The sequence below is a fragment of the Pestalotiopsis fici genome (genome assembly GCF_000516985.1).
Source record: "Pestalotiopsis fici W106-1 unplaced genomic scaffold PFICI_Scf_6, whole genome shotgun sequence".
In the NCBI taxonomy this organism is placed as follows: domain Eukaryota; kingdom Fungi; phylum Ascomycota; class Sordariomycetes; order Amphisphaeriales; family Sporocadaceae; genus Pestalotiopsis; species Pestalotiopsis fici.
Genome location: NW_006917096.1, coordinates 1,133,909 through 1,161,792, shown reverse-complemented (window position 1 = coordinate 1,161,792; position 27,884 = coordinate 1,133,909). Strand labels below are relative to the sequence as shown.

At 51.3% G+C, this 27,884-nt stretch overlaps 10 protein-coding genes across 10 annotated transcripts; 5 read left to right on the top strand and 5 right to left on the bottom strand.

Annotated features, from left to right (window-relative positions):
* Positions 1-15: 15 nt before the first annotated feature.
* On the bottom strand, positions 16-4,265 carry PFICI_08825 (Xanthine dehydrogenase; the record flags this gene model as incomplete). The annotated part of the gene is made up of 3 exons (XM_007837406.1): positions 16-1,744; positions 1,800-3,998; positions 4,093-4,265. The coding sequence occupies 3 exons, from the start codon at positions 4,263-4,265 to the stop codon at positions 16-18; spliced, it is 4,101 nt and encodes a 1,366-aa protein (XP_007835597.1).
* A 1,766-nt stretch (positions 4,266-6,031) lies between these two features.
* Positions 6,032-7,135, top strand: PFICI_08824 (uncharacterized protein; the record flags this gene model as incomplete). Its single annotated transcript, XM_007837405.1, has 1 exon — positions 6,032-7,135. The coding sequence occupies one exon, from the start codon at positions 6,032-6,034 to the stop codon at positions 7,133-7,135; it is 1,104 nt and encodes a 367-aa protein (XP_007835596.1).
* An 839-nt stretch (positions 7,136-7,974) lies between these two features.
* PFICI_08823 (uncharacterized protein) lies at positions 7,975-8,949 on the bottom strand (the record flags this gene model as incomplete). The annotated part of the gene is made up of 1 exon (XM_007837404.1): positions 7,975-8,949. The coding sequence occupies one exon, from the start codon at positions 8,947-8,949 to the stop codon at positions 7,975-7,977; it is 975 nt and encodes a 324-aa protein (XP_007835595.1).
* A 610-nt stretch (positions 8,950-9,559) lies between these two features.
* Positions 9,560-11,094, top strand: PFICI_08822 (aminotransferase C6B12.04c; the record flags this gene model as incomplete). The annotated part of the gene is made up of 4 exons (XM_007837403.1): positions 9,560-9,627; positions 9,736-10,238; positions 10,304-10,621; positions 10,700-11,094. The coding sequence occupies 4 exons, from the start codon at positions 9,560-9,562 to the stop codon at positions 11,092-11,094; spliced, it is 1,284 nt and encodes a 427-aa protein (XP_007835594.1).
* Positions 11,095-11,604: 510 nt separating this feature from the next.
* On the bottom strand, positions 11,605-14,975 carry PFICI_08821 (uncharacterized protein; the record flags this gene model as incomplete). Its single annotated transcript, XM_007837402.1, has 2 exons — positions 11,605-11,785; positions 11,848-14,975. The coding sequence occupies 2 exons, from the start codon at positions 14,973-14,975 to the stop codon at positions 11,605-11,607; spliced, it is 3,309 nt and encodes a 1,102-aa protein (XP_007835593.1).
* A 716-nt stretch (positions 14,976-15,691) lies between these two features.
* PFICI_08820 (uncharacterized protein) lies at positions 15,692-16,017 on the top strand (the record flags this gene model as incomplete). Its single annotated transcript, XM_007837401.1, has 2 exons — positions 15,692-15,905; positions 15,989-16,017. 2 exons carry the CDS (start codon positions 15,692-15,694, stop codon positions 16,015-16,017), a joined length of 243 nt encoding a protein of 80 aa, XP_007835592.1.
* Positions 16,018-19,283: 3,266 nt separating this feature from the next.
* PFICI_08819 (uncharacterized protein) lies at positions 19,284-20,932 on the top strand (the record flags this gene model as incomplete). The annotated part of the gene is made up of 2 exons (XM_007837400.1): positions 19,284-19,453; positions 19,558-20,932. 2 exons carry the CDS (start codon positions 19,284-19,286, stop codon positions 20,930-20,932), a joined length of 1,545 nt encoding a protein of 514 aa, XP_007835591.1.
* A 212-nt stretch (positions 20,933-21,144) lies between these two features.
* PFICI_08818 (uncharacterized protein) lies at positions 21,145-22,989 on the bottom strand (the record flags this gene model as incomplete). Its single annotated transcript, XM_007837399.1, has 1 exon — positions 21,145-22,989. One exon carries the CDS (start codon positions 22,987-22,989, stop codon positions 21,145-21,147), a length of 1,845 nt encoding a protein of 614 aa, XP_007835590.1.
* Positions 22,990-23,584: 595 nt separating this feature from the next.
* On the top strand, positions 23,585-24,412 carry PFICI_08817 (uncharacterized protein; the record flags this gene model as incomplete). The annotated part of the gene is made up of 2 exons (XM_007837398.1): positions 23,585-23,985; positions 24,055-24,412. The coding sequence occupies 2 exons, from the start codon at positions 23,585-23,587 to the stop codon at positions 24,410-24,412; spliced, it is 759 nt and encodes a 252-aa protein (XP_007835589.1).
* Positions 24,413-25,754: 1,342 nt separating this feature from the next.
* On the bottom strand, positions 25,755-27,374 carry PFICI_08816 (uncharacterized protein; the record flags this gene model as incomplete). The annotated part of the gene is made up of 4 exons (XM_007837397.1): positions 25,755-26,501; positions 26,557-26,682; positions 26,739-26,864; positions 26,922-27,374. The coding sequence occupies 4 exons, from the start codon at positions 27,372-27,374 to the stop codon at positions 25,755-25,757; spliced, it is 1,452 nt and encodes a 483-aa protein (XP_007835588.1).
* Between the last annotated feature and the right edge of the window lie 510 nt (positions 27,375-27,884).

Sequence of the window (27,884 nt, the reverse complement as noted above, 5' to 3'; positions counted from 1 at the left end):
ATCGCGTCGTATATCCTAAATGGCAATGAAAAAGTTCTTCTCTCCTTCCTTTGGCTGGACTCTTGCCCGCTCCATGATTGGGTCGACACAAGACAACCTGATCCTCTCTGGCGTGGCTGGACTTTCGAGCTTGAGAATCCCGTCATCATCGCCACCTTCTGCGAGTTCCTTGGCTGTCACGCCGTAGTCTGAGCGCGCAGACTTGAGGGCATCACGAATGGCAAAGAAGACTGCGCTACCCATGAAGAGAGGAGGTTCGCCAACTCCGCGACTGCGCTGGATTGTGCGCAGGTTTTCCCACGTGACACCCTTGAGAAGACGCACATTGAACTCTTGGGGAATGTCACGGAAACCAGGAATCTTGTAGGCGCCAGGTCCTTTGGTAAAGAGGTTACCTGCCATGGGGCCGTTGCGGAGCCACAAACTTTCCTCCATCGTAAAGAGACCCATACCCTGGACGAAAGCACCTTCGATTTGACCATAGTCAATGGACGGATTGATTGATCTTCCGACATCCATCTTGATGTCCGCTCGGAGACATGTCCATGTTCCGGTCAGACAGTCAACCTCAACTTCGGCGGCAGTAACACCTTGTGTAAAGTAGAAAAACATCTTGCCCTTGTTCTCTCCCCAAGTATAGCCGATTTCAGGTGTCTTGTAGAACCCATTGGCACTCAGATTGACACGGTCAAAATAAGCGGCGTGTGCCAAGTCCTTCATGGAGGCGCTGGGACCAAGCTTTTCCCGGTATGGAGCCAGCCGAGCATTGATTTGCTCGCAAGCATTCCAGATTGCGTAGCCATTGAGATCAGATGATGCAGATGCAGCAGTAGCCGATGTGTTTGCCACGGTATTGGTAGATGTGTCGGAAATGTGCACATCCTCAAGAGGCACTTTCAGGGCCTCTGCTGCAATCATGGACATTTTTGTGTGCAAGCCTTGTCCCATCTCTGTACCACCGTGTGCGACAAGGACCGAACCATCGTGGTAGATATGTACCAGAGCACCGGCTTGGTTGAACCAAAGCGCGGTGAAGGAGATACCAAACTTGGTAGGAATCAAGGCCAAACCTCGCTTACGCCACTTGTGTGTAGCGTTGAACTCGGTCACAGCCTTTCGTCTGTTGTCGTAGTCCGACTCTTCTTGTACTTGCTGGTACATGAGTGGCACATGCCAATCTTGGATCTCCTGATTGAAATGTGTTTGCTCGTTTGCTTCGTAAAAGTTGATCTTCCGGAACTCTTCCACCGGCATTCCTAGCCTGTCTGCCACCTCCGACATGTACGACTCAGCAATGAACATACCCTGAGGGCCGCCGAATCCACGGAAAGCCGTGTTGGACATTGTGTTCGTCTTGCAAAGGCGGCCACGAACGTGAATGTTGGGGATCTTGTAGCAGCCATCGATATGGGTCATGGCGCGCTCACAAACAGCGGCACTGAGATCAAACGACCAACCGGCATTGTTGAAGACGTCAACGTCCAAGGCCTGTATCTTTCCATCCTTGTTCACACCAACCTTCCATTTGCCGAGGAACGGGTGGCGCTGGCCAGACATGACCATGTCTTCATCTCGGTTCAGCATGCATCTGACTGGACGGCCGGTCTTTTGGGCTGCAAGGGCAATAATGGTACTGAGCAAGACGCATCTTGTTTCTTTACCACCGAAACCGCCACCAAGACGCTTAACGCGGGCGACTACCTTGTTGGCTGGAATCTGAAGGATCCTCGATGCAAACATTTGACTGCGACAAAGATTAGCAGGAAGCTTATTTGTTATACCTGGGGCGCTTTCTTTACCTCTCTGTGGGATTTTGACTACTGGTCCAGATTTCAAACTCGCCCTCGGGGTGAGGGATTGCCAAACATGCGTTCGTCTCGAGATAGAAATGCTCCTGGCCACCCATACGGGCCACACCGTTGAAAGTGTAGTCGCAATTCTCGAAGGCTTCCTCAACATCGCCCTTCTTAATGTACCTAAAGTACTTGTGGAAACTCTCCTTTTCAATGGCCTCCTCCATGGTGAAAATGGCTGGAAGATTCTCGTACTCAATCTTGACTGCTCGCACACCCTCGGCTGCCTTTGCTTGTGACGTGGCCAGGACAACTGCGATAGGTTGACCAGCCGTGAAAACCTCATCTTCGGCAAAGAAAACGTCATCAAAGTTGGGGGCGCCCCATTTGTTGTCGCTTATGTGGTGAAGATCGTCCTTATCCACGACATCCACGACTCCTGGGATATCCAAGGCAGCAGAGTAATCGCGCGAGAGGATCTTGGCGTGGGGGCGAGTCGAAAAGACGATGGCTGCACACAGCTCATTCTTCAGAGGGGGAATGTCGTCTGTGTACTGGGCTTCACCAGTCACCTGTTTCAAAGCGGCAACATGGTTTGCGGGTTTACCAATGGTATCCTTTGCATACTCTGCCGTTGCTTCTCGATCTTCATAGCCCTTTGACAGCTCTCGCTCGAGTTCCTCAACAGCCTGACTGTCACCGTGTGCGCTTTCAACCTTCAGATCTGACAGTACCTCGTGGTAGAACCTGTAGAAGAAACTGAGAGCCAATGACCGTCTGTACGAAGCCATGCCTCCTGGCACACTAAAGTCCAAGCTGAAGTCTTGCTCAAGAGCGTTCATGGCACCCTCCAGGGTATCTGGGTGAGCCAACATCTTGCCAATGAGGTACTCATTGGCCTTTTTGGCAGCAACAGTAAAGGGAGCCATGCCACCGTAGACCAGGTTTGCGCCCTCGACAGTGCCCTTTTCATCCACAGTCACGTGCAGTGCAGCAGTGACAATGGCGATATCGTCATCCTTTCGCTTGGCCTGTTTGTAAGCGCGGTAAAAGTCGCCCTTCTCCTTGGTGATGGGAATGCGAATCGAAGCGATAATGGCGTCGGGTTCGAGAGCTGTTCGCCGATAGCCTTTGAAGAAGCCCGACATGGGGATCTCAGTGGTTTTGCCGTAAGATTTTGCAATCAAGACGCAGTCAGCTGCCATGAAGCACGGATTCAAATCGGAAATGGGAGATGCGGTCGCCAGATTGCCGGCTGGGGTTCCAACGTTTCTGATCTGTCGTCCAGCAAAATACTTGAGCTGCTTGTACATGGCCGCAAAGACTTGGCCACGGGCAGGACCATAGTGCTTGATAGCCTCTTGGCATATATTCTCCAGGTCTGTGAGGATAACGTTTCCACCAATCTCCAAGTGGTCATCGTTGAAGCTATAGTGTCGCAGCTCGGGGATATCACCTACAAAGACCGAAACCGGGTACTTCATAGCCTTGAATTTGACCTCAATTTGGGTTTCAGTGCTTCCACCAATGATCTTGGCATCTGGATATACACTCTTGATCTCCAGAAGCTGTGACAGCGTAACTGGTCGATACCACGTCTTTCGCTTGTTGCCAAAAGCAAGAGGCCTGAACTCGTGCTTCTTGAGGGTAGGTGGGAAGATAAGCTCAGTGTCTGGGTTGTACTCAATGAATCCGGGAGGGGTGAACCTCTTGATGGGCTGACCGTCATCGAGACTCTTGCTCTTGCAGCAGCCGCCGCCGCCGTTCGCACCGTTGCCATTTTCCATGCAACAGCCAGTACCACCATTGGAGCTGCTTTTACCACAGCCTCTATCAACACTGAAGGTCTGGGCGGCATCCAAGATGGGCCTATATCCTGTGCAGCGACACAAGTTGCCATCAAAAGCCTCCTCAATGTCATGGTCTGTAGGGGCATCATTGTTCCTCAAAAGGGCGTACAAGCTCATGACAATGCCCGGGGTGCAGAAACCACACTGGCTTCCGTTGCTCTTGGCTATCCGCTCTTGCGTGGGATGGGGCCTCTTTGTGTTTCCAATGCCCTCAATGGTAATGACATGCTTGCCATCGATACTCGCGAGTGGAGCCAGACAGGCATTGACGCTGGCATGATATATCTGCTTGGTCGTTGGGTTATATTGACTGACAACCACTGTGCAAGCACCACAACCACCCTCGGCGCAACCTCTGTTATAGGAGTCAGTGAGTGGGATTTTTCTTTTTTTATGGGTGGCGCATTTTGTCGTATCGGCAATCATACGTCCCTGCAGAGGGTGCTTACAGCTTAGTTCCGGTCAGGCCGATTCCTCGCAGATACTCCAGCAACGTAACTTCGGGGTCAATCTCATCAAGGACGACGCGGGTGCCATTGAGGAAGAATCTGATGGTATCGTCAAAGACGGTCTTCAGCGAAGGGGCAGGATCCCGCTCGGGGGAGAGAGCGATGGGCGCCATTTTCCAATCGCCGTTGTGATGAATTTACAGCGATATGCGTTCCTAGATTCACCTGATCATCTCCGCGCGAGATAGACAGATAAGACGTTGGGGCGCAGGTCCGGTGGCGTATACGGTCAAGTGCCAAATTTCACGCGACAAGAAGTTGAAGTTGAGACTCAATTCGCAAGCTCAGTTTGAGGAACACGGAAGAAATATCCACTCGACGAGAGAAAAATGTGTAAGTAGTGTATGTAGTATTCACAGATATCTCGAGGATTACACAACGGAATGGGGAATCTGTTGCTATCGGTGGGGTGGCAAGGGACGTTTGTCTTAAAGCTTGACCTCGAACCGCCAGGTCCCGAAACTGGAGACTAGAGAGACGAGACGAGATACACTCAGGTAAACGGCCGGATATTGGGTGGGTGGAACGAAGAGCTAACCAGCGATGACGCCAAACTGAATCAAGCTAGGGCTGATAGATGTCAGACAAATCAGAACAAGAGAATAGGTGATTAGGGTGCTGGGAGTGGAAGGTTTTCCGAGTCTTGGTGATGTTCTGGTTCCCATAGAGCGACCCTGACTCCCTGACTGATTGCCTGAGGCGGGGACCTGGCAGTGCTAATGCGGGCGCTGCCAGAGTGCGCACTACACTGCACATCCACCAGGCGGTCAACCACGGACGGCGGCGGGGGGTTAGCTCATTGAAAGCCCCCACAAAAAGTGCCCTCTGCTTCGGCCGGCTCCGTTGGCTCTTGAGTCGTTCTCATCGGTTTACAGCTCCCGATCAAGGCGTCTTTCTTCTCTGCACTTGACTGACTTTTTGCAACCAGCTGATCTGCGCGCATCATTCCCATGTTATGATGAGAGGATAATCATTATCCCCAATTGATACACACTAGAAGGGGATGATGGCTATGTAGATAATGCTGTCGACATCAGAATGTATAAAGTTGAGTATTTTATCTCAATCGCAGCAGAAAAAGGTATCATGGATTGCTGGCTTTTTTTTTTTTCCCCTCAATAGTAATGTATTACTCGGGAATCAATAGAAAAAGAACAACTGACCTATTCATTCGCATATAACTGGAAAAACTGCAAACTGAGCGAGTCGGGGCTTGGCGTCCATATTGCTATATCTGGTCAGTGTGCACACGGTTCAGCAACGATACAGCTGTTTTTGAGAATACTATATCTGAATTCGGAGAAGAGAAGAAGGGAGATCAAGAAATTGATATTACACTAAATCGATGATTCCCATCCGAAGCAGCTCAAGTGTCATTCTTAAGGCCGAACAAGGTCAAAGATCAATGTCCATCGGCGTTAACGAGTTGAAACGAGCACTAGTATACTACTATAAGCGCCGATGCATCATCGGTCTTTACCTCAACATCTCCCTACACCCAGTTCAGATTATCGTCTAACAGAGATATCAAAGGTTGATTATCAAACCGTGAATGTATTCGGTCATAGGCTTTCGAGTCCGGGCACAAAATGAGGAACATAGTATGCACGGTTGATACCTACTCACTCCGAAATCTTCTCGAGGCATCATGACATGCTTACGACATGCGACGGGCCAAAATCTAATTATCGGCGTCGGTGATAAATCCGTATATGCTCATTCAAATGGATGTCAGTCTGAGGCTCATACAGGTACCAGACTATCAGATATGCCATTCCAAGCACGATGACCTATGTACATATATGGCAATGTCCGCCAGAACAGTTCAGTCAGATCACTGTCGTTTCAAACAAGAATCCGAATAAATCTAAAATCCAAAATGTCTTCAAGCTCAAAGCGAGTCCTCTTGACCGGTGCCAACGGTTACTTGGCACAGCACATCCTATCACAACTGCTCTCGGCCGGACACTCGGTTCGGGGCGTGGTCCGCAACTCGTCCAAGGTATCGCAGCTTCGTTCCTCGCCCAGCTTTTCTTCGTACCCAGCATCACAGCTCGACTTTGCCGTAGTAGCCGACATTACGGCAACGGGGGCCTTTGATACGGCGCTGCGGTCGGATCGGCCCTTTGACTGGGTCATCCACACGGCCTCGCCGTTCAACTACCGCAGGGCAGCCGAGGCGACCGGTTCATCCAATGCCGACAACTTCCTCGATCCGGCCGTCAAGGGCACGACAGAAATACTATCGGGGGTACATCGCATCGCGCCAACAGTCTGCCGTGTGGTCCTGACCTCGTCCACCGCCGCCGTCTTCAACTGGGAAAAGGGCAATCCGCTCGTGACGCAGCCGGCCCGCGTCTACTCGGGCCGGGACTGGAACCCCATTGCACAAGAAGAAGGTCTGACAACCACCAACGCCGTGCGGGCCTATCAGGCCTCCAAGACGTTTGCCGAAAAGGCGGCGTGGGAGTTTATCACGACCGCCAAGCCGGGGTTCGACCTGGTGGTCCTCAACCCGCCCATGATCTACGGGCCACTGCTCGACGCCGCCCAGTTGTCGAGGGGCCCGCAGGATCTCAACCAGTCCACATGGAACATCTACTCCCAGCTCCTAGATCCCAGCCTCAAGAGCACAGACCCGGTTCCACCTACCAATTCGCATCTATATGTCGACGTCCGCGATGCCGCGCGTGCGCATCTGCTCGCGGCGAGCACTCCCGAGGCCGGCGGCAAGCGCTTCGTGATTTGTGCCGGAGAGATGAGCATGCAAAGAATTGCCAATATTCTTCGTGAGACTTTATCGGAGAAGAAGGATACTATACCCAAGGGAACCCCAGACGACTGGAAAATGGAAGAAGGGAGGTTCATGGCCAGCAGCGCTGATGCCGAAAATATTCTAGGCCTCGAGTTCAGGAGCCCCGAGTCCACCATTGAAGATATGGGAAGGCAGATGGTTGCACTAGAGAAGAAGGCTGTTCATTAAGTAATGGAATTTTTTCTTCTTCATTGGACCGTCCTATTGCAAGAAGCTTTATTTCTAGTCATTTCCTACCACAAATACACGTATTGGAATTTCCTTGGGTTATCTAAGTCAATGTATTGTAGTATTGCCTGCTCTATAAACTCCTGACATGCCACTAAGGTTATCGCACCGTTATTGATCGTAATGAGATAACGATTTAAACATTAAACATTTGATGACTAAATATGGAGCAAGCGGGCTGCGACAACTATGAATGGGTTTGAACAAAATGCAAAGCTTGAAAGCTAGAGAACTGACTCTACAGAAGAAGTACGGGACGTAGATGTCGTATGTTTGCTGGCAGTCAGCCAATGTGGATACGCGTAGTGATATACTCATTTTGAATTTTCCCAAGACCTAGTGAAAAGCGTGCCACAGGTAATTTCAGATAGAGGCCTACATGCTTCTATTGGGGCTTCTACCTCCACTAATGTATCGGGTTCTCGCTCTGAACTGAAGGGTCTATTCGCCTACGGATCTCATGCTCCGTGCCTACCTTTTCTTGTAGTTTTGATGAATGGATTAGTTGTGTCCCGTCCTGTAATGTCGACAAGCATCTCTCAGATAATGACGCCGCTCATGCATGGATTTATGACTTATAATAGGCAATATGATATGAGGGACTCTGAGACCCAAGTCGTGAATAGGGGTATCATTGAATTCTGGCTATTCCCTAGTACAATTCCAAATAAAGTATGAAAACCCAAAAACGCCGCCGCTATGCCATGTAATTTGACTGCTCATTGCAATTTTTCTTGTTCATCGTCCGACTTATCAATGTCATTCTGCTTATGGTCATTTTAATGTTCTCCGGAGATGGTCCTTACAATGCCAATGAGGAGACTTAGGAATACACCGGCCCCAATCATGACCTTGACTCGGTCACTGTGAATGCCGTGCTGCCTCGCCAGCCAACCGAAACTGCCCATGGGCCAGAGGAAGCCAATGGCGACGCCCCAGATCATGGCATCCAGCCAGCCCAGAAGCCCAACCTCATCGCTGTCGAATCCACCGCTCCCGACGGCGCCCGAGCCCGTGCCCATACCCGTCGTAGGCACCGCGGCGCCGTTGTCGTCGATCCATGAATCTTCCATCCGGCGGAAGCTGTCGGGCGAAGGCAGTGTGTCGGGCGTGAAGCGCGAGCTGTGTATGGAGCGAAACTGTAGCCGGAGCTGGTTGACCTCGGCGGCGGAGAAGCCGGCGTTGAGTAGCCGATCAAAGCCCCTCGGGGTAGACGACGTGGTGATGCCTGGTGCAGGTGTGCCGGGGCCCGCCGGGGAGCCCGCTCCTGCAGGCGACGACGAACTCAATGGCAGTCCTCCTCCTCCCAACTGGGACGACGGCGCTTCAGACACGGGGAGGCTTGCAGCCTCGGCCTCGGCCTTGAGCTCGGCATCCGTGAGCGAGTCGCCGATGCTGCAGTTGACGTAGATTCTTTGCGACGGTAGGCGATTCGCGACAGCTTTGCCTTTGGCATCGCCACGATTCCTGTCATCGGCCCGCGGCGGCGGCGGAGGGGGCGCACGCAGAACGGCGCTCAGAGCTGCACCATCTGGAAGGATCTTGCCGCCCTGAATGAAGCGAAGGCGTCGCTGGGAGTTGGGCTCAGCCAAGCGACCGCGGATCAGGTTCTTGAGGGAGATGACCGTGGTCTGCGACGGGTGTGGGATGTCGAGGTCCAGATCGGGGACGCTGGCGCTGAAACGAATGGTCAAGGACAAAGGGGGCGCCGTCGCCGCTGAAGTCGCCAGAGGGGGCGGCTTGAGAGTTGTCATATTGGAGGAGAGGGGTTTGACCGATTGAACCTCATCTCGCTGGACTGCAATGAAGGTGATGACCGACTACCAGCTACTGTGCAGGTAGTAGAATCAGAAAATGGGAGATTCCCGTATATTGGATACGGAATGATGATGTGCTGCAAGGCGGACAAATCACCAACGACAATCTGACAACGGCCGCCGATAAGCGCTATTCCTAGCTACATGGGTGCCTTGGAGGCTCTATATCCACTGCCGGGACTTTAAGCTACAGTGGGGGGTCGGGCCCAAGCTTTTGCCCTTTTCAGAACAACCAATTGCGTGATTGACTCCGAATGCTGACCGATGACGGCCGCAACATACCCGGAGATCGCAGAGGCATTAGAAAACCCGCAGTTGGAACGTTTTCATTTACAAAAGTCGATTGCAATTCGTGCGCAAGTCTTGCGGGCTGGGACTAGATCATCGCTTTTGTCTGGAAATAGAATAGACAGCTGGGGTCGGAGTATTGTTACTCATGAAGCTATCACCACTATTGCGTCCATACAACCTCGGCACAAACATCCTTAGACATTCTGTCACTCCAGCTAGAACACTGCTTCTGAGTCAGCGACTCTTTTCTACAACCATGGCTACCGGGCTCTCAGAGAAGCTGAAGCCTGCTGCCCGAGTTGCCGGGCAGAGGCAAGATGTATGGTGAGTTGGCCTCGTTCAGACTTCAAGTATCTCTGAGAATGCCATTTCTTGAAAGCCGTGACTTTTTACTGTTTTGTTCAGGTACACATAAACTAACTCATCAAATAGGTCCATCGTGAACGAGGCCGCAGCAGCTTCGCCAAAGCAGCCCATTGTGAACATGGGCCAGGGTTTCTTTGGGTACAACCCGCCGCCCTTCATCATCAACGCGGCCAAGGAGGCGCTGGACCGCGTCGAGTGCAACCAATACAGCCCCACCAAGGGCCGGCCGCGGCTCAAGAAGGCCATTGCCGACGCCTACACGCCGCACTGGGGCCGGCCGCTGAACCCCGAGACCGAGGTTACCATCACCACGGGCGCCAACGAGGGCATGCTGAGCGCCTTCATGGCCTTTATCGAGCCCGGCGACGAAGTCATCATCTTTGAGCCCTTCTTTGACCAGTACATTAGCAACATTGAGATGCCCGGCGGCAAGATTGTCTACGTGCCCATGCACCCGCCCAAGGATGGTGCCACCAAGACCTCATCTGCCGCCAACTGGACCATAGATTTTGATGAATTGGAGAGGGCTATTACGCCCAAGACCAAGATGATCGTCATCAACACTCCCCGTACGTTCTTCCCCTAAGATATAAGAAGCTACTCCCGGCTAGCCATGTCTAACTAGGTCAAATAGACAACCCCGTCGGAAAGGTCTACTCAAGAGAGGAGCTGCAAAAGATTGGAGACCTGTGCGTCAAGAACGAGATCATTATCCTCTCGGACGAGGTCTACGATCGCCTGTACTACGTGCCATTTACCCGCATCGCCACGCTCTCGCCTGAGATTGAGCGTCTGACCATCACCGTTGGCTCCGCCGGCAAGAACTTTTACGCCACGGGCTGGCGGGTAGGCTGGCTCATGGGCCCTGAGCACCTCATCAAGCATGTCTCGGCGGCCCACACGCGAATTTGCTATTCATCCGTCTCTCCTCTTCAAGAGGCTTGCGCAGTCGGTGAGTTTACGAGATGCCGGCGACCTCTTTACGGGCAGTTCACAGTTCAAGTACGTGATTTACTGATAATAATCCTAGGTTTTGAAAAGGCCGAGGCCGAGGGCTTCTGGGAGGAGACGGTTCGGGACATGAAGGCCAAGATGGCTCGGTTCAACGAGGTGTTTGACGAGCTAGGCCTTCCGTACTCGGAGCCCGAGGGTGGCTACTTTGTCATGGTGAACATGGCCAAGGTCAAGCTGCCTCAGGATTATCCTTTCCCACCACACGTCGCCAGCCGGCCGCGTGACTTTAAGCTCGCTTGGTTCCTCATCCAGGAGGTTGGAGTCGCCGCCATCCCACCCACCGAGTTCTACACGGAACCCAACACTTGGATCGCCGAGGACTACATGCGTTTTGCCGTCTGCAAGGAAGATGAGGTCCTGGAGACGGCCAAGGAGCGACTCCGAGGATTGAAGCAGTACATAGAAGGATAAACGGGACGTATATCCCAAGTTCAACTCACATTGCTCCCATCTTTATAACCCATGTCGTGTTTGACTGCATAATCATTCCCTAGACTTATTGGTCCTTTGCATGAAAAAAAAGAAGAAGAAAAAAGTGTCACATCACCACGCAAGAGAGGACGCGAAGAAAATGCCTGGTGCACCGTGCCAACCTAGCAGCGATGCTGTTGTGGTCTATCTAAGTTTCTACATACCGAGAATGCCAAGAGAGGTAAGACCGACGCTCAGTGTGGTTGGGAAAGCAAGATGCAAAGACTGGGCAGAGCTGTGTAGTGGAACATATCATGCTGAGTAAAACAACAGTGCTGAGTCTCGTTCCCTCGAGACCTAATGGTATTTTCCCATCCAAACCCCACAACGCCAAAGATATGCAATGAGAACCGACGAAGCCTGCCAGACCCTTCAAGATAAAAGAGAGAGCCCTTGTCACACACAAGAGATGTAACTATGATAAAGGACATTCGTATGGGAATTGTTCCTTTACAGATACAAACTCTGTGCGGAGACAATGTCACGTCTGATCATCTTGAGACTGGCGTTGAACTTCTCAGCAAGCTCTTCACTGCCCATAACCTTGGCAGCCTCGGCCATCTGGCGCAGCAGCTCCTCCAGACGTCGGAATAGACGGATAAGGGAGCCCTCGTAGGCGTCAGTCATTTTGCTGTGGGAGGGTTAGCTTGGTCGGTAATTCCGTATTCAAGTGTTTCGGAGTAATATACTTACCAAACTTCTGCAAAAGGCTTTCCTTGAGCCCAGGCGTAGACAGTCTCCATGAGCTGCCACTTGAGGGATTGAGCGTATTCCTCCTCGTTGACATCGAGCTTGCTTTCCTGGCTGACCTTGGCGATGATCTTGGCCTGAGCTTGTACCTGAGAATATGGCTTCTGTAGCTCGTCCTTGAGCGTAGCAGCTTCTACCTTTTCCTCAAAGATGAAAACACTGAGGATAGAGGCAATAATCTCGGGGCTGAGTTCGTTGAAGAAACGGTTAAACAGAAGCTCTGATAACAACAACTCGTGACCTTCTGTTGACGAAATTTCGCAAGCTACGCGAGCCTTCATCTCGACAACTTCAGCATCGTTGATGAAACCAAGACGACGCAGGACTCGCTTTCGAGACTTTAGTTCATCGAGTTGAGCAATGCTATGAGCCTTGCCAATCTGCTTCTTCAAATTCTTGATCTTGTCAGCCAGAGCCAGCTTCTTCGAGTATTGCTCCCATAATCCGGGAAGAAGAGGCGATCCGTGGAGGGGGTTGGCCAGTAGGCGAGACTCGAGAACCTCGATCTTGCGCAACAACTTCTTGAACGAGTCATCCGTGATGCCCATGTTCTCAATAGGGTCCAGAATGGGTACGCCATCGGGGAAACGGCGAACCACCTCGGACAGAGATTTGAGGACAGTCTTGCGGACTTCTTCAATGTCTTCTAGGTTCTTAATATCCTTGGGCATAAAGACTCTGATCTGGCTGATTGCCTTTATGCAGGTGAATAGACACGGCACGACCTCGAAGCGCGAGTTTTGAGATCCGTTGAGGGGGAGCACGCCGTTGGGCATCTCAGAGGGTGGCTGGGTCAAGGGAGTAAAGTCCTCGCCCTTGGGGTCGAGATGAAGGAATACGTCAACAAAGTAAGACTCTTGTGGTTCGTATGACTTTTCTCCAAACTTGGGACTGCGACGTTCTGTGAAGTTTGCAACAACGCCCCAGCCAAAGTCCTGGCCTGTCTTGGGGTTCTGGATCTGAATCAGCCTGCCAGGCTGCAAGAAGTCTAAGCAATAGTTCGGGTGCTGAATGACGTAGACCATATCTTTGGTGTATGCCTCAATCTGTTGGCGCAGGCCGTGGTAATCCTTGATGGTGGCTTCGTCCGGAATGGCCATGCCATCTCTCTCCTTCTGAAGCTTCATCAGCTCTTGCTCCAAACCAGCTACACTTGCAGTGTTCTGGAATTGGAAGAAACAGTTCTCCAACATGAACTCTGGAGAGATGGCCTCAATTCTGAGCAAGTTGAGGACCATGTTGTAACCCAAGTGGAAGGCCGAGTTCAGGCGATCTTGCTGACCAACGACAATCTCTTTGGCAGTTTCGGGCTCGAGCTTATCGTCAATCATCATGATGACGATTCCACGCTCGTCAAGCCCTCTACGACCAGCTCTTCCAGCCATCTGAATATACTCGGACGATGTCAACGGCCTCCTAGTAGTACCGTCAAACTTTTTGACTTGCGTGAAAACGACCGTCTTCGCCGGCATGTTCAAGCCAATTGAAAAGGTCTCGGTAGCGAAAAGAACCTTGATCAATCCTTCTTGGAATAGAATTTCGATAGTCTCCTTCAAAATGGGCAAGAGTCCTGAATGATGCACACCGATACCCTTTTCAAGAAGCGGCAAGATATTCTGGATCTGGGGCAATTCACGATCGGCTTCCGATAGCGATTCTATCGCGCTCGAGAAGACCTTGCGTGTCATGGCCTTCTCACTGTCATCGTTGAAACTGAATTTGGAAGTGAAGAGCGCCATCATCTCACACTCTCGCTTGCTGAAGTTGAAGACAATGACAGGGTTGAATCCCTTGGACATGACCATTTTGACAATCTTTTGGATATCAGCATTGGCATCATCCTTGCCTCCCTTGAAGGTCTTCTTCTTGTTGCCCCTGCCTCGCATTTTGGCATCCACATCGTTGGCTTCGCTGGCCTTTCTCTCCTCAATCATTTGCATGGTCTTTTGGAAGTTGTTTTCTCTGAAAACACTCTTCTCGTCCACAACAAGGAAAATACCATTTCCACCCGAGGGGAAAAAGTAATTCTGCAGAGGCGTAGGACGGAAATCCGTGTAGACAACGTGGCAGGCCTGTCTGTGAATCTTGGCAATCCATTCCGCGAATTGAAAGGCGTTGGGAATGGTGGCAGACAGGAAGACATAGCGGACCTTGTCAGGAAGGAGAATAATGGTCTCTTCCCAAACAACACCTCTCGTCTTGTCTCTCATGTAGTGGATTTCGTCAAAAACGACCCAAGCGACTTCACGCATAATCTCCGAACCTCGATACAGCATAGATCGCAGAATTTCTGTGGTCATAACAAGACAACTAGCAGTCGGGTTGATTGTGACATCACCAGTCATGAGACCGACATCACCAAAAGCCTCGTTAAATTCACGATACTTCTGGTTACTGAGGGCCTTGATGGGACTGGTGTAGATGACACGAGTATTTTTCTTGAGACATTGCGCAATGGCATACTCTGCAACGACAGTCTTTCCAGCACTGGTGTGGGCTGAGACCAGAACACTCTCATCTCTCTCAATGGAAGAAATTGATAGGCGCTGGAAAGGATCGAGGGTGAAGGGCCAGGACCGGGCAGGGTCGGCAGGCGGTTTATGTTCCGAAAGCGGCACGTATTCGTAATCAAGATCCGGTGGCAGTGCGACCTGATGTTGAATGTTATGGGACAGAACTAGAGACGACTCTTCATCTTGCTTGGCGAAGCCTGATGCAGCTGCAAGCTCTCTCGATTCGGCCGTCTGGAACGAGTCTGTAATGACTGGCTCTGCCTTCTCCTCCTTCTTCCTGCGCTTGATGTCCTGGTGGCCCTCGGATACGGTTTGGCCATCCTCTTCTATATCATCAGCCTCGTCTTCGGCCGAGGTGGGCTCTACGTCGGCCATGTCCACATCAGGTTCGGGTGCGGAACGTGTCTCGGTCTCGATGTCGCCGTTGTCCAGAGCCTCGACTGCCTTGCGCTTCTTCTTGTTCTTTTTATTCTTGGACTTGGCGGGCGGCGAGGACTGGGGCTCATCTTTGACCTTGCCGGGCTGGTCCTCGAAGACATCGAATAGGTCGTCGTCCATGGTGTTGAGCTCTTATCGATTGCCACCCCACTACAATGAGGAAAAAAAAAAAAGAGCCAATCGAAGAGGCGATGCGCGTACGCTGAAGAGGCAATGTATAAATTGATGATCACTTGGTTTACACAAGGTATACCAAGAAAGAATATATCTGTAAATAGTGAAAAAAAAAAGTAGCAGCGGTGCAAATCGTCGATGCTTGGCTGCGCAGGTGGACTGCTGCGATCGCCGATTTGCAAAGCGTCGGTACAAAACACCAGAGCTGCTTGCTAAGGAAAAAGTTGGCAGGCGCGGACTTTTGCAGCACTCTGGTTGGGTTGCAGCTTTGCGACGGCAGAAAAATTCCAAGTTCTTCGGAAGCCAGAGGCCAGAAGCTTGACTGCACTTAATCGGCAGGCGGTAGGCAGCCAAAGAAACCAAAGCAAAAAGAGACCCACTCACTCGGACTAGAGCTCAAGTGCTGACCAGTGAGTTAAGGTACCCAGGTACCTCCTCGTTCTGTACATACTCCGTAGCCGAGAATCATCCGGGCATCGTTCGACTTGACGCATTCTCATCTATCCGCTAAGAACCTCATCTCGAATTGCAAAGCTCATAAGCTCAACCCAACGACAAAAGCATCTCCACTCAACACAACTGACACCTCGTCGCGTCAATCAAGGTAGCTACGAGCTCGACCACCGCTACAAAAGCTCTGCTGACTCAATTGGGCACTCTAGATGTCTCCTCAGTCCATCCTCCGCGCCAGCCCGCGCATGGCCAACATCATGGGCCGCCGCATGTTCCACGCCACCCGCCCTCGCATGAGCTCGCCTTACCACTACCCCGAGGGTCCCTACTCCAACTTGCCCTTCAACACCAAGACCAAGTACTTCGCCGTCCGCTACTGGCTGTACATGATCACCGGCTTCTTCGCCCCCTTCGGCATTGCCGGTGCGTCATTTCCCCTACCACCCCGCGGCGCTCCGGGCTTCTGGCGCACGTCTTGGAGGATGATAGCTAATGATATTACACAGTCTGGCAAACCTACAAGCCCAAGGCATAAGCGGCTTGCATGGGACTTGGCAGCGTGGGCGCATGGGGGCTTCGTCGGGGCTGTTGGTGATAGATGGGCAAGGCGACCCGCGGACGGAAGCTGTACATATATGAGAACAATAGAGCTCGAGGCCAATCGCCACAACGCATTTCCATATGTCAACTTTCATCAAACGATCAAAAACAACTGGTTCCGAGGTGCCGCCTCATATATGTGTCCCGGATGGACTTGTCGAGAGTTGACAAGAGGAAGTCCTCGAGAGTCCTTTGTGATCTGATGGCATTGCCATGGATGCAGTGCCGGCTTATCTGGCTGTGATCAACTCAAGCCCAGAACAGCACTATTCGGTATGCCTAATTCGGCTTACTATTTATCATGGGTAAGTCTGCATTAACATGAACACTAACAGGAAAGCCAATTTTGTCACATGGTAGAGTATCACTATACGGCTTGATATCGGATCACATTCAATTCATCTCGCTGAATGAATCCTCTTTCAAGATTTCGTCTACCTCTGCAAGCAATTTGGCTACGAAACCAGGTCCGCACACCTGAAAATCTGTACGAGTGAACAAATTATTGACTGCTTGCTGGAGTATCTTGAGCCAAATGTCCATTACCACCTTCAAGTCACACTTTTGAGAGAGAGCACAGATACAAATTGTCAGGTAATCCTCGTAATTAATGTTTATTACATGGTTATCTATGATTATCCATTATATCTTGCCAGTAGAAGATTGGGCTAATGCAGTGCAGCAATCAAGCTTAAACTCACGCCTATTTATATCGCATTCATGGCATATTACCATCGTCATTCCTGAGCGCTTCAATGGCCATTCTTGCAACTGGGTATAGTCAAACGACTGCTCCCACAATACATCTATACACTTTGTAGTGCAGGTAGATGCCAACTCACCAGGTAAACCTCGTCACCTACCATTACATCTCAACTTTGCAGTCAAGTCAAGAGGCTTCGTCGTCCGGCGTTTTCTCGGTCCTCGCTTTCTGAACAATCAGATATACATTCTTTTCGTCGCATCCACCATCCACGGTCGGTTAGTGTAGTTGGTTATCACATCGGATTCTGATTTTCAGATTGTATCTGGCTTCAATCGAGTTTTCCGGTAACCGGGGTTCGAATCCCCGACTGACCTGCTTTTTGCCCTTGTGAATATGGAGTCAGCAACAATCTTTGTTTCGAATTCCATTTTTTCCCCCTTGTATATTCATGCGTCAGGATGGAGATCGTTGTATATAACTTGTGGGCGGCTTGAGATAAATGGTCATCCGTGAGACATATACTGTGGAGACTTTCAGTTTGGGCAGGAGAAAGGTATCATTTATTTTTGAAGGAGGTGCTCATGAAGTCCAGTCCAAAGATATAGTCAATTGCTTATTGTCATCGGCTCATGGGTATTTGATATGACAATAAATCGGGAATGATGAAAGCGCAGTTCACCTCGCAAAAGCATGTTGACTTAATATCTACAAACACTTGTAAATCACCGGATGTTGTTAACTATGCTAGAAGCCTAGATATCTCATATTCCTATGCACTTTTCTAAATATCTACCAGCAACTTTCAACTAGCTACTAGTAAATGTCATATTCCCTCAAACCGTGGGGAATTCCGCTATGTCAAGCATCTACAGCCACGCTAAGATCCTGATATTTTGCAAACACCTTTTCAAAACCTGGTTTTGCGGCCATAATAGCCAATTCATACCAAAAGAAGTATCACTCACACATGATGGATAGACTTTTTTTTTTTCTTGAAAAGGGGAATTTTCGAATCGTTCAAGTGAAAAGACGGGCAGTCCTTGGCACATGTTCGGCATGAGGCATATATATGGCCACTGCAAAACTACCGATAGAATAGCATAGGCAGTTAAGAAGATGATATAAGCGTGGGCTGCTACAGATCATTCTTGCCGCCATGTCAAGAAGCGACGTGTGCGCCAACTAATTGTCAGCGGACACGGACCTCCAAAAAATAAGAATATATGATCTGATATCGGGAGAAACCCTAAATCACGACGTAGGGCCCCAGAGTGTAAGCAAACTAGACACAGCACGGAAACGTTCCCGCACGAATGAAAATTGCCATTGGGCGTCGTGGACATTTAGCAAACTAGCCGACTCTGGGGAAATCTGCATTTTGTATCTGTCCTGTAACGTGAGACGCTGAAGATAACGATTTGCCGATCAAGGGCCAGGGTCCTTGTGTACTCGGATCAACCCAAAGAGAGGCACAGCCTAGAGCGATGAACAGCGGTTCGGTAAATTTGATCATCTATGCCGAAAGCTGTAACACCAACACGCCAAAGAGACAGAAATACATCATGAGCAGAGTGGGAATCACCCGCTCATGATTCTCTTGACTTGACATTGAGGCTTAAAAATATGGGTCAACTCATTAATAAAGCGGAACTGCCCGGATATTATCTGCAACAACATAGCGTCGTGTACTGTACCCGTGCCAAGTCGAAAGCCTAGAACGACAAAGGTCGTCACAGATGTAACCGACGACGCGCGCGCGACATCCGAGGCTTTATGCCTGGAATCACTACCATTTGAGTTTACAGTCGAAATTGCCAACTATACAGAGTACTTTATTCTTCCAGGCCAAGACTTTTCCCATACCAATAAGATGATGGTTTTTGCCCCCCACATGGAAGAACCCTGGGCAGCGGGCAATTAGCAATCCACATGCCAAAAAAGTCCCAACTCGGGGGGGCTGTCTGCCTGGTCCAGGTCCCCTTGGTACCCTCCCATGCGGATGCGATGCAAATGAAGTACCGATGCAAGGGTAGCAGCGGCACCACTCACTCCTCTCCAGAATCTCTCCTCTTGATCGACGGGTCTCCCGCTCCTTGTCTCGCCTTTTTGCCTTTGCTTGATGGTCTCTCCCACATGGCCAAGAAAGAAAGAAAACGACGACTGTGGTACAAATCTTGAGCGCGACTGCACCGAATCGCAAGAAAACAGCCCTTCGAAAAACGAGAACATTGTGTCCCCTTCAGGAAGCACCTATCCGCCGCCCCTCTCGACAGTAAACCAAAGCGTCACGCATAGTAGTAGCAGGAGGAGTATAGGGCTACCCGGCCCCCAAACTCTACCTGCACGCACAGGACGCCAACAACCAAGTGCCTCGCTTCTATGGGCGAATCTGCACCTGATTGGCGTGGTTATGCACGAAACCCTTGTCCGAGGTGTCGCCTAGGAGGATAGTATTTGGATTGAACTCCTCTTTGCGCGGCCGTGGTGAGTTGGCTATGGCTACTTCAAATCGTAACGGTGAAGGCGCCTCGCCGAGGGGGGCGTACGCGAAAGCCGAAGACTGGGCAACCCACCGCGACCTCATTACGCGGCTCTACTGGGATGAGGACAGGACGCTCAGAGAGGTGCGGGAGCTCATGAAGGTTATTCACGGCTTCAATGCGACGTAAGTGTGTCAAATTGGCAAAAGAAGGGAAAATTGCAGAGGAAGAAAAAGATCCTTAACAATTTGCCCCCAATCCTCGGACAGAATTCTAACTATGCCAATAGTGAGAAGATGTACAAGTGGCGATTCAAGTCTTGGGGATTACACAAGAACCTCAACCGCAAAGACGTGCCAAAGATTGTTTATAACGCCTTTGGCGGCAATCAGGTCGTTCTACCCGTTATCCGAGGTCGCCAGGTCGGCCCCAAGAAACTCAAAGACTACTTGTGCAAGATCACGGTGAATTGGGACGGTGCCGCTTCTTTGCCTATCAAGCAGCAATCCTCACCCGAAGCATTATTATCAGCTATACCCCAATCACTCGGCTCCCCAGAACCCGAGAGACTGGAGGACCGCGCGTTAATGGACGTGATCCTCTATACCCAACGCCGCATGCAGAGCCAAGGTTTCGGCATCTGCGCGGTAAGCCGGTACGACTGGGACGGCGAGTTTCGGCTCGAGTTCTGGAGTGAACTACAGCAGGCGGTGGCGAGCCTGGCCTCGGAGAACCACGGCGACGACCGCCGCGTGAACGAGCCCCGGGACCACGCGGACAACTTTCGCCTGCTGGACCGCGCCTTTGGCCACTACTCGCGGGCCCTCGACGGCGCCTGGCCGGCCCCCACCTGGACCTCGATCCACGCCGTGCTGCTGCTGGGCCGGGCCGGAGCGCCGCTGGCCGAGTCCTTTGTGCGCTACGCCCGCTCGCTGTGCAGCATCAAGCTGGGGCCCCGGCACGCCGTCACCCGGCTCTGGACCATGATCGAGTCCCTCACGCTGGGGCAGTTTTGGCACGTCGCCATTGCCATGCTCAACGCCCTCCTCTCGGCGCTTGTGACGGGCATCCCGCGCGAGGACGAACTGCTCCGGACCTCGGTCCTGTACACGGCCCGGAGCCTCGAGCACGTGGGCGCCATGCCGTTTGCGGCGGCGGCCGAGGCTTTCCAGAGCATCATTGACGAGTTCCGCAGCTTCGATGCCACCTGGGACCAGCACGAGTGGTGTCCCTGGGTGCGCTGGTGGCACGCCGAGGCCATGTTTGAGATGAACCGGCTCGACATTGCCAAGACGGGCCTCGTTGCCCTCGGGCCCATGATCCACGACGGGTATGACGACTTTGACTTTGACCACATATCCGCACGTGCCCCAGTAACCATGTATTATGAGTTACGGGGCAAACTTCACGAGGCCCTCGGGGAGACGGAACTCGCGACAGCGTATTATGTTGGGGCGTTTACTTCAGCCAAGGTCAGGGTTGCCTGGAATGCCAAAGATCGACTCATGAGGACGTCGTCAGAGTTGAGAGAGCATTATTTAAGAATTGGGGACGTGGAATCTGCAAACAGGACAGAGCGCGAAGCTCAGGCTCATTTGGAAGCATTCGCTGGTGGCGTTTCAACAGCAAAAGAAACAGAAATTGTATCAGTGGATGAAATATGAGAAGACCTGATTTGGTCTCTTGTTTCTCTAGCATATATCACGCATAAAGACACGGCTCGGATTGTGATTAAATTTTTCTTCTTCTCATTTGACAGCATAGATATTTACAAGGCGCAAGGACATTATCGCCTTATTGCGTTGCCCAAAATCGTGATGGGCTTTTCCACCTATTGTACATCTATATATAATAAATACCAAGACTCCTTGCAATGCTACATTGGTATCAGGGGGACATTGTTTGGACCCCAGCCTTTTTCCGAAATTAAATTGTGCAAGAAATCTAACATGAAAGCATCCGTCCCGTCGTCCGCCGGCCACCTGGCCCTAAGCTCTTCATATACAGCCAGAACCTCTTCTTTCGAATCTGTACATATTGCGAATGCCCGAAGCACCCACATTGCCATCCATGTGTTGATATACAAGCCGTTCGCACCTCCATCGAAGGCGTCGAGGAAGGCATGCCACACATCCACAAGTCTCTTGACCGACCAAGCTGTATTCGGATTGCCGCCATGTATAGAGAAGGCCTTGAACAAGGCCAGGAAGACTGAGCCATGCAGAGGTACCCTGAAGAATTTCATCTCGTCCAGGAATTGGACGACCTGTGACATCTGCCCCAGCCGCACGCCATAGTAATTTAAAAGAATTCTATAGGTAGCCAGGTCAGGAGTCAACGCAGTAGCAGATTGGGGTCCATCACTAAGATCCGGATGCTTCCGACTCAAACGGCTAAACATGAGAAGTACTTTGTTGACCATCTTGTTGAATGAGTAGTCGCGTTGAGGTATGAGTTTTGACCTATCATCCGACTTTTTCATCATGTGGTAAACGAACTCGGCCGAGGTTTCTTCGCCGCAGCGTAAAAACCCGGAAATGACGCAATTGAGCACACGCGTGTCAATGACTTCCCCATTGTCGACCATTGCCTTGTAAGCGGCGCGCATACCGCTCGAGTCCAGCTTGAGACCAAAGTAGTGGATCAAACTGACATGATGATATCGATTGAAATGGTGGCCCCGAGTGATCATCTCCTGGTAGGTCATTTCAGCAAGCGCAAATTTGCCCGCCTTTGCAGCAACGTCAAAGAGGATGTTGAAGGTGACCTCATTGCCCGAAATTCCTGCATCGTGCTCCATCTCTCGCCACAGGTGTAGGGCTGCCTCTGTCTCTGTTTGACTCGAAGCACCCACGTAGCGACTGGCAAAGGACAATGCCGTGTTCCATTCCGTCCTTGTGAGCGAAAAGCCTGCATTTTTTACATCGGCAACGACGGCAAAATAACGAAGCATATCCTTTGCGTTCTTCCGCTCTGTGGCGCCAAGCGCGGCGAACAGAGCATGCCTCTGGCGCCCACTCAGGTAGTGCATTCGAGGTTCGGGAAGGGATCGATACACATCATAAATATCGTCGTTGCTAATGCTATTTGCGCGCAGAAGCTTCTGGGTAATGGCGGATCGGAGGCGGCTGAGGGTCTGTTGCACTTCCTGATCACCCATCTCTAATTCTTCCGGCGAGGGAGAGAAATAGTCATGGGGTCCCTCGGATAGTCTCAGCGGTTGCACTGCGGCAGGAGCATATCCTCTCCGGTACGGATCCCTCAGGAATTCTAGTTGCTCTTCGACAGTAACCTCGTCATAATAGTCCAGGAAAGAGAGTAGTTCCTCGCGGGACTTGCTAGGCAGGGTGCATGGAGTGACGGGCCAATATGGCTCAACAGCAGCAGCAGCAGCCGAGCTAGTGTGATTTTGGTTTCGTTTTTGGGGGGTATGTGAGGTGAAGCTGATGGAGTTCGAAGGTCTTCGATAGTTTGGGGTCGTTATGGTCGAGTAGGCAGAGTTCGAGATGTTGGTGCCGGCGCACACCGGAGCTGCACTTTCCGATCTGGTGCGTCTGAGACTACGGGACGGACACGAAAGGCTCGACACGGCCGCGATAATGAGGTTGTGGTGGTTGGCGCCATGTTGGCCGTGGGCAGCAGACTGGATAGCTCGCGACACGGAGCTATGGGATCGTATGGCGCCGTATATCGACCCGTCAATTCGACCGAGGATTTTCATGAGCTGTCCCTGTCCCGCATTGTGTTCCGGTTATCACACATGCTTCTTCAAGCTCGAGACGACATGGAGCGGCGCGGGTGTATAAGGCAGGTGAAGAAAAGGAGCGGATGTTAGCTGTCGTAGTCGTCGTCGTCGTCGTCGTCGAGCTTTTTCAAAAGTTCCAGATTGGCCCCCCAAGACTTGATCGCGATAGGAATCAACTTTTTCGGAGCTGTAGGTATTTACTAGGTAGTTTAGGTCAGCGAATCAGGGATCCTAGCGAATCCCAATTGGAGAAAATTCCCCACGCTAAAAAGTAAGAAGTATTCCGTACCTATCTTTCTAAGCACCAATTGCAGTGACCATTGAGCTTGACGTCCCCTGTCCGGCCCGTTAGGTTCATGGATTCCACGGTGCGACGCCGCTAAAAAGTTCATCGGCCGGATCATTGACACGCCCGGAGAGCAGCAAGTAGCTCTCTTGGAACCTTTTCCCCAGCGACAACCACATACGTCGTCGACATAAGATCAATTGGGACGGTCATTGTAACCCGATTCCTTGCGGCCCAAGGACTCCGTCACCGACTGGCCAAGTAGATTCCACCGCAACCGCAGCCATGGTGCGAAAACCAGCCGTCCGGGCTTTCAAGCCTGCGCGCATCTACCAGACGGTGACTACTCTGATGGATCACCGCATTTACAGGAATCTCAAGGTTTCCCAGCCCGTGTGGTACAAGGTCGTCGAAAATAATCCGCCCTCGGAGATCCTCACGCGCCCATTGCCGCCGCAACACAAGCACTACGACCCCAAGACGAGCAAGATCAAGAAAGCCAGCAGGTTATTCCAGCCCCAGCAGCTGGTGTACGAGGAGGATGCGTTGCGACGCCGTTTCTACAAAGACCATCCTTGGGAGCTGGCAAGGCCGCGCATGATTACTGAAATGGACGGAAAGGACGCGCAACGGATAGACTGGAGCACCGGCCTCAGACAGCCTGGTATTCCCTTGAGCGGAGAATCGTGAGAGCTTTCCCCCAATCCCCCGAGCACTGATATTGCCTGGATTTCGAGGCGCTAACTGTTCTACAGTGTCGTTCAAGTTCAACTATGGCGGATGCACACCTTCGGCATGACCGTAGACGAGGCCTACGACGTGACGCGAAAAGAATTCTACCGTCTCCGTCACGAAGAGGACGTTGAGCGGAGAGTGGCGATCGAGGAGGCTCGCATGGTCGGAGGCTACTTTGGCAAGACATACCTGCAGATCGGTATGGAACTCGAGGACAAGGAGCACGAGAGGTGGAAGAAGTGGGCTACCAAGCAAATCAACAGGATTCGTGGTGAGCAGGCCGACATGCTCAGCACGAATGTGGACGAATCTGCTATGGATTTGGAAGGCGTCGATTTGGATCAGCTGTCCGAAGCTGTCGAGACTCTGGCAAGGTAAAAGTCCAGCACGTGTATTATTATTATATCCAATGTACAATTGTAAAACCTGTACAATCTCGCCAGGATGAGATGGCATGACCTCTTCAGGCAGCTAGATTCCAGCATAGATGGAATCCACAAAAGAAACGATGCATATCAATGTCTCCTTAATCTTTGTTGGGAGAGCTGAGTGACCTGCGGTGTGGTTGGTCTGAATTTGCCGTATTCAGAGTACAGTTCTTTCAATGATAAAGTTGGAAGCATCAAGTTCTTCATTGGCCACAGCCTACCAGGAATTTGGAAGATGCACGTTTAAAGTAACGTAATGTCGGCCCTCAAGCGGACGGCTATGCTGGATCGGAAGAGATGCTTGTTAATAGCCCTGAGTCGTGTGCAAAAGAAGTCGACCAAATCTATGTATGCTCCTCGTTCGAAGAACACATTACAGCTTGCAAAATGATGGCCTTGGCGCTAGGAGAAATGATATGGCCCTAAACGCTGGAGACGCATTACGAAAGGAAGTACCTCTCTCCTGCGTAGTCTTTTTCAGATTCCAATTCTGACTATCGGAGAGGCCGGCAACGCAGGAGCAAGCATGGAAGAGATAGCAGTGATCATCCAACGACTTGTAGCGAATCACTGCGCTCCACACGACAGTACAGGGTCAATCCCCCGTTCCCGGATCAGAACAGTATCCCGGGAGAAGCAGTCCACTAACAACACAGTTCAATCTGAGCAAAGTACGGATGCTTGTTGGAAAGGAGACGTATGTTTCCAAGGCAGAGGGATATACTCACCATTTTGCTATTGTTGAGCACGGGGAAGGAAGACTGCAGCACCATCAAAACCCGGGCCATGATCATGACCCATGTGAGATTGCTGGATTTTGGTTTCTTTCGTAGCAAAGCATTGGTTCGGTACATGTTTCTGCATGGGAATCTTTGGTGAAGGCGTGGCTATCCTGTTTCCAGAGATTAAGGACGTGGACACTCATAGCATCGATATTGATAACCGTTGAATAGTGGCGAGTAAAGCTCGAAATGACAGAATCGGTCACATTAGGTGAATTGCTTTACGTATAAGCAGAAGAAGGCCGGCATATCGGAGAAGTGGCGTGCTAAAGTTTTTCTTTAACTAGATTTTCTCTCAGAGTTTTTTTCTCTCTTATTATCGTTAGGAAAGAAAATAGAGATTGTTTTTTTCTCGAAAATATCTTTCCATTTCTCATTTCTACTGATCTATCTACGCCGGGGGCGCCCCCGGCGGCTCCGAAAGGAGACTTTTAAAGCAATCCATTTTGCGGCCTCAGGGCCTCACCACCCGTCCGCCGCCGCCCGCGCCCACGCCTGCGCCCTCCCCCCTCAGCGCCAGCCAAAGGGCAAAACCCCAGGGGGGTAGAGCCGCTTCACCAGCATCGGCTCGCAGAAGACGCCGGGGTAGACGTCTTCTACGCCCCGATGCTGGACGACGAAGGCGTCGGCAAGATCCAGATGGTAGAAGATCTTGCCCGTCAGGCTTAGGCTGCAGACGCGGGCGATTGACTCGACGAAGACGGTCATGCCGCGGTTGGCCGGCATCAGACCGTACATGCGCATCAGGTGCGAGACGAGGACGAACATTGACGATGAGCCGGGACCGTTGCAAACGATGGTCTGCGGATATTCGACTGTGGCGCCGGGCATGGCGTGAGGGCGGCCCATGTTGAGAATGCGGTAGCAGTCAAAGATGCACCAGAGAGCGGTAAAGGGCGTAGTGAGCCAGCTCTGACCAACGTATCGAGCTCGGGCGACGAAAACAATCTCGTAGACACCTGGCATCTGGCGTACCATTCCCATTCGCTGGGCGCGTTCTTCCTCAAACTGCTTGATCATATCGCTAGAACGCTCGTCTCCGCTGGTGATGATGTAACGACGGTAGAAGGACTTGTCAAAGGGTTCAAACAGTCGCATCAAGCTGAGGATCTCGGTTGTGTGTCCTCCAGAGCCAGCAAAGATGAGAAAGAAATCTCCATGGCTATAGAACCAGCGGCGTCGGGTAGCCTGTTGGATAGATCTGCGAATGTCGGCGCGATCGATAGGTCGGTACTGGGTGATGTTGCGGTGGAGGTTCTATGTTTGATAATTAGAATGTTGCTCTCCAGGTGACAGACAAGGAGATACCTACGTAACCATGAACAGGCCAGTAGATGCACTGGGACAGGACGAAAGGAGGGACCATGAGGCAGTAAGCCAAGTTGGGAGAAATGGCAGCAGCTCCGCAGGCAAGTAGGACGAAGAATATTGCAGCACACTGGTTGAATCAGTTTTTCTTTATCACGATGAGAGGAAGAGGGGCAAGATACTTACCAAAAACAGGTTGAATAGATGCATCGCCTTGAGAAACACGGGCAAGAAGAAGGGTGCACCGTATCCGGGACCGTCGTCATCCTGTTCGCGGCGTTGCTTGTAGGAGAGGTACTGGTACTTGAGCAGCTTGAGGTTTGGTGAGCATGGTCACTTTGTGAAATCAATCGCGATTTTCAAGCATACCTTGTACTGCTGGATGAAGACGATGGTGAGCAGGCTACTGACAACCATGGTAACCTTGTCGGCGAAGAAGAAGAAGATGGCGGAAAGCATGAGGAGAATGGGGGGCAAAATGGTCTCGCCAGCGCTGTACACGATGGGGCCAAAGTAGTCGGCATGGTGATAGACCGATGAGGCGATCGCCTCCTCAGTCGGACCCATGGCTGCTTGCTTTTCTTCTGACTTGTTCTGTGGTCCGCTAGATGTGGGTGATGATTGTGGTGATGGTTGTGGTGACGGTTGTTGTTGTTGTTGTTGTTGGGTTGGGGGAGAATGAGTGGAAGCTGCGTGGGTGCTGGAGAGTTTTGAAGTTGCTCGAAGTCTCGGGAATGCAGCATTGTCAATACTGGTAGCGGAGCTTTCTGCCAGAGAAGCTCTGGGCAGATTGCTTGGATGGAGATCCATATCGTCGGTCATGGTTTGACCCTAAAGTGACTTGTGCCTATGCTACTTTGGCTATACCTTCGTCAACTGGTCGGCACTCTTTGATCCAACGACGACAGCGAGCCTTTGTACTGCTTCCAGCTTGTAGATGAAGCGACAAGCATGTGTGTTGTGGCCCGGGACACTATCTTGAGAGGTGCTGAGGAATATGTTGCCTCTGAAGGTCTTGGATTGCACCCTTTTGTTCCTATACACGACGGCGTCTACCTCGAACGAGGCAGGGGTTGAATCCCCTGAGTTGGGTATCAATTCATAGAGTCTATAGTGCCTTGTTCGTGGAAGTTCAGGGGATAGAGAGACACTTGGTTCGTCTTCGAAAGCGGTTACCTTGAGCGAATTGCTTATCAGATATCCTTTTCTCTGACTGCCTATTGAAAAGTGTCTTGTAGGTCCAAATGAACTTTGTGCCGCAGTATCCTCAAGGCATAGCTGTTCTATGTGGGATATTGGAATCTCGACTAGAGATTGGTGATCGGGACTTAG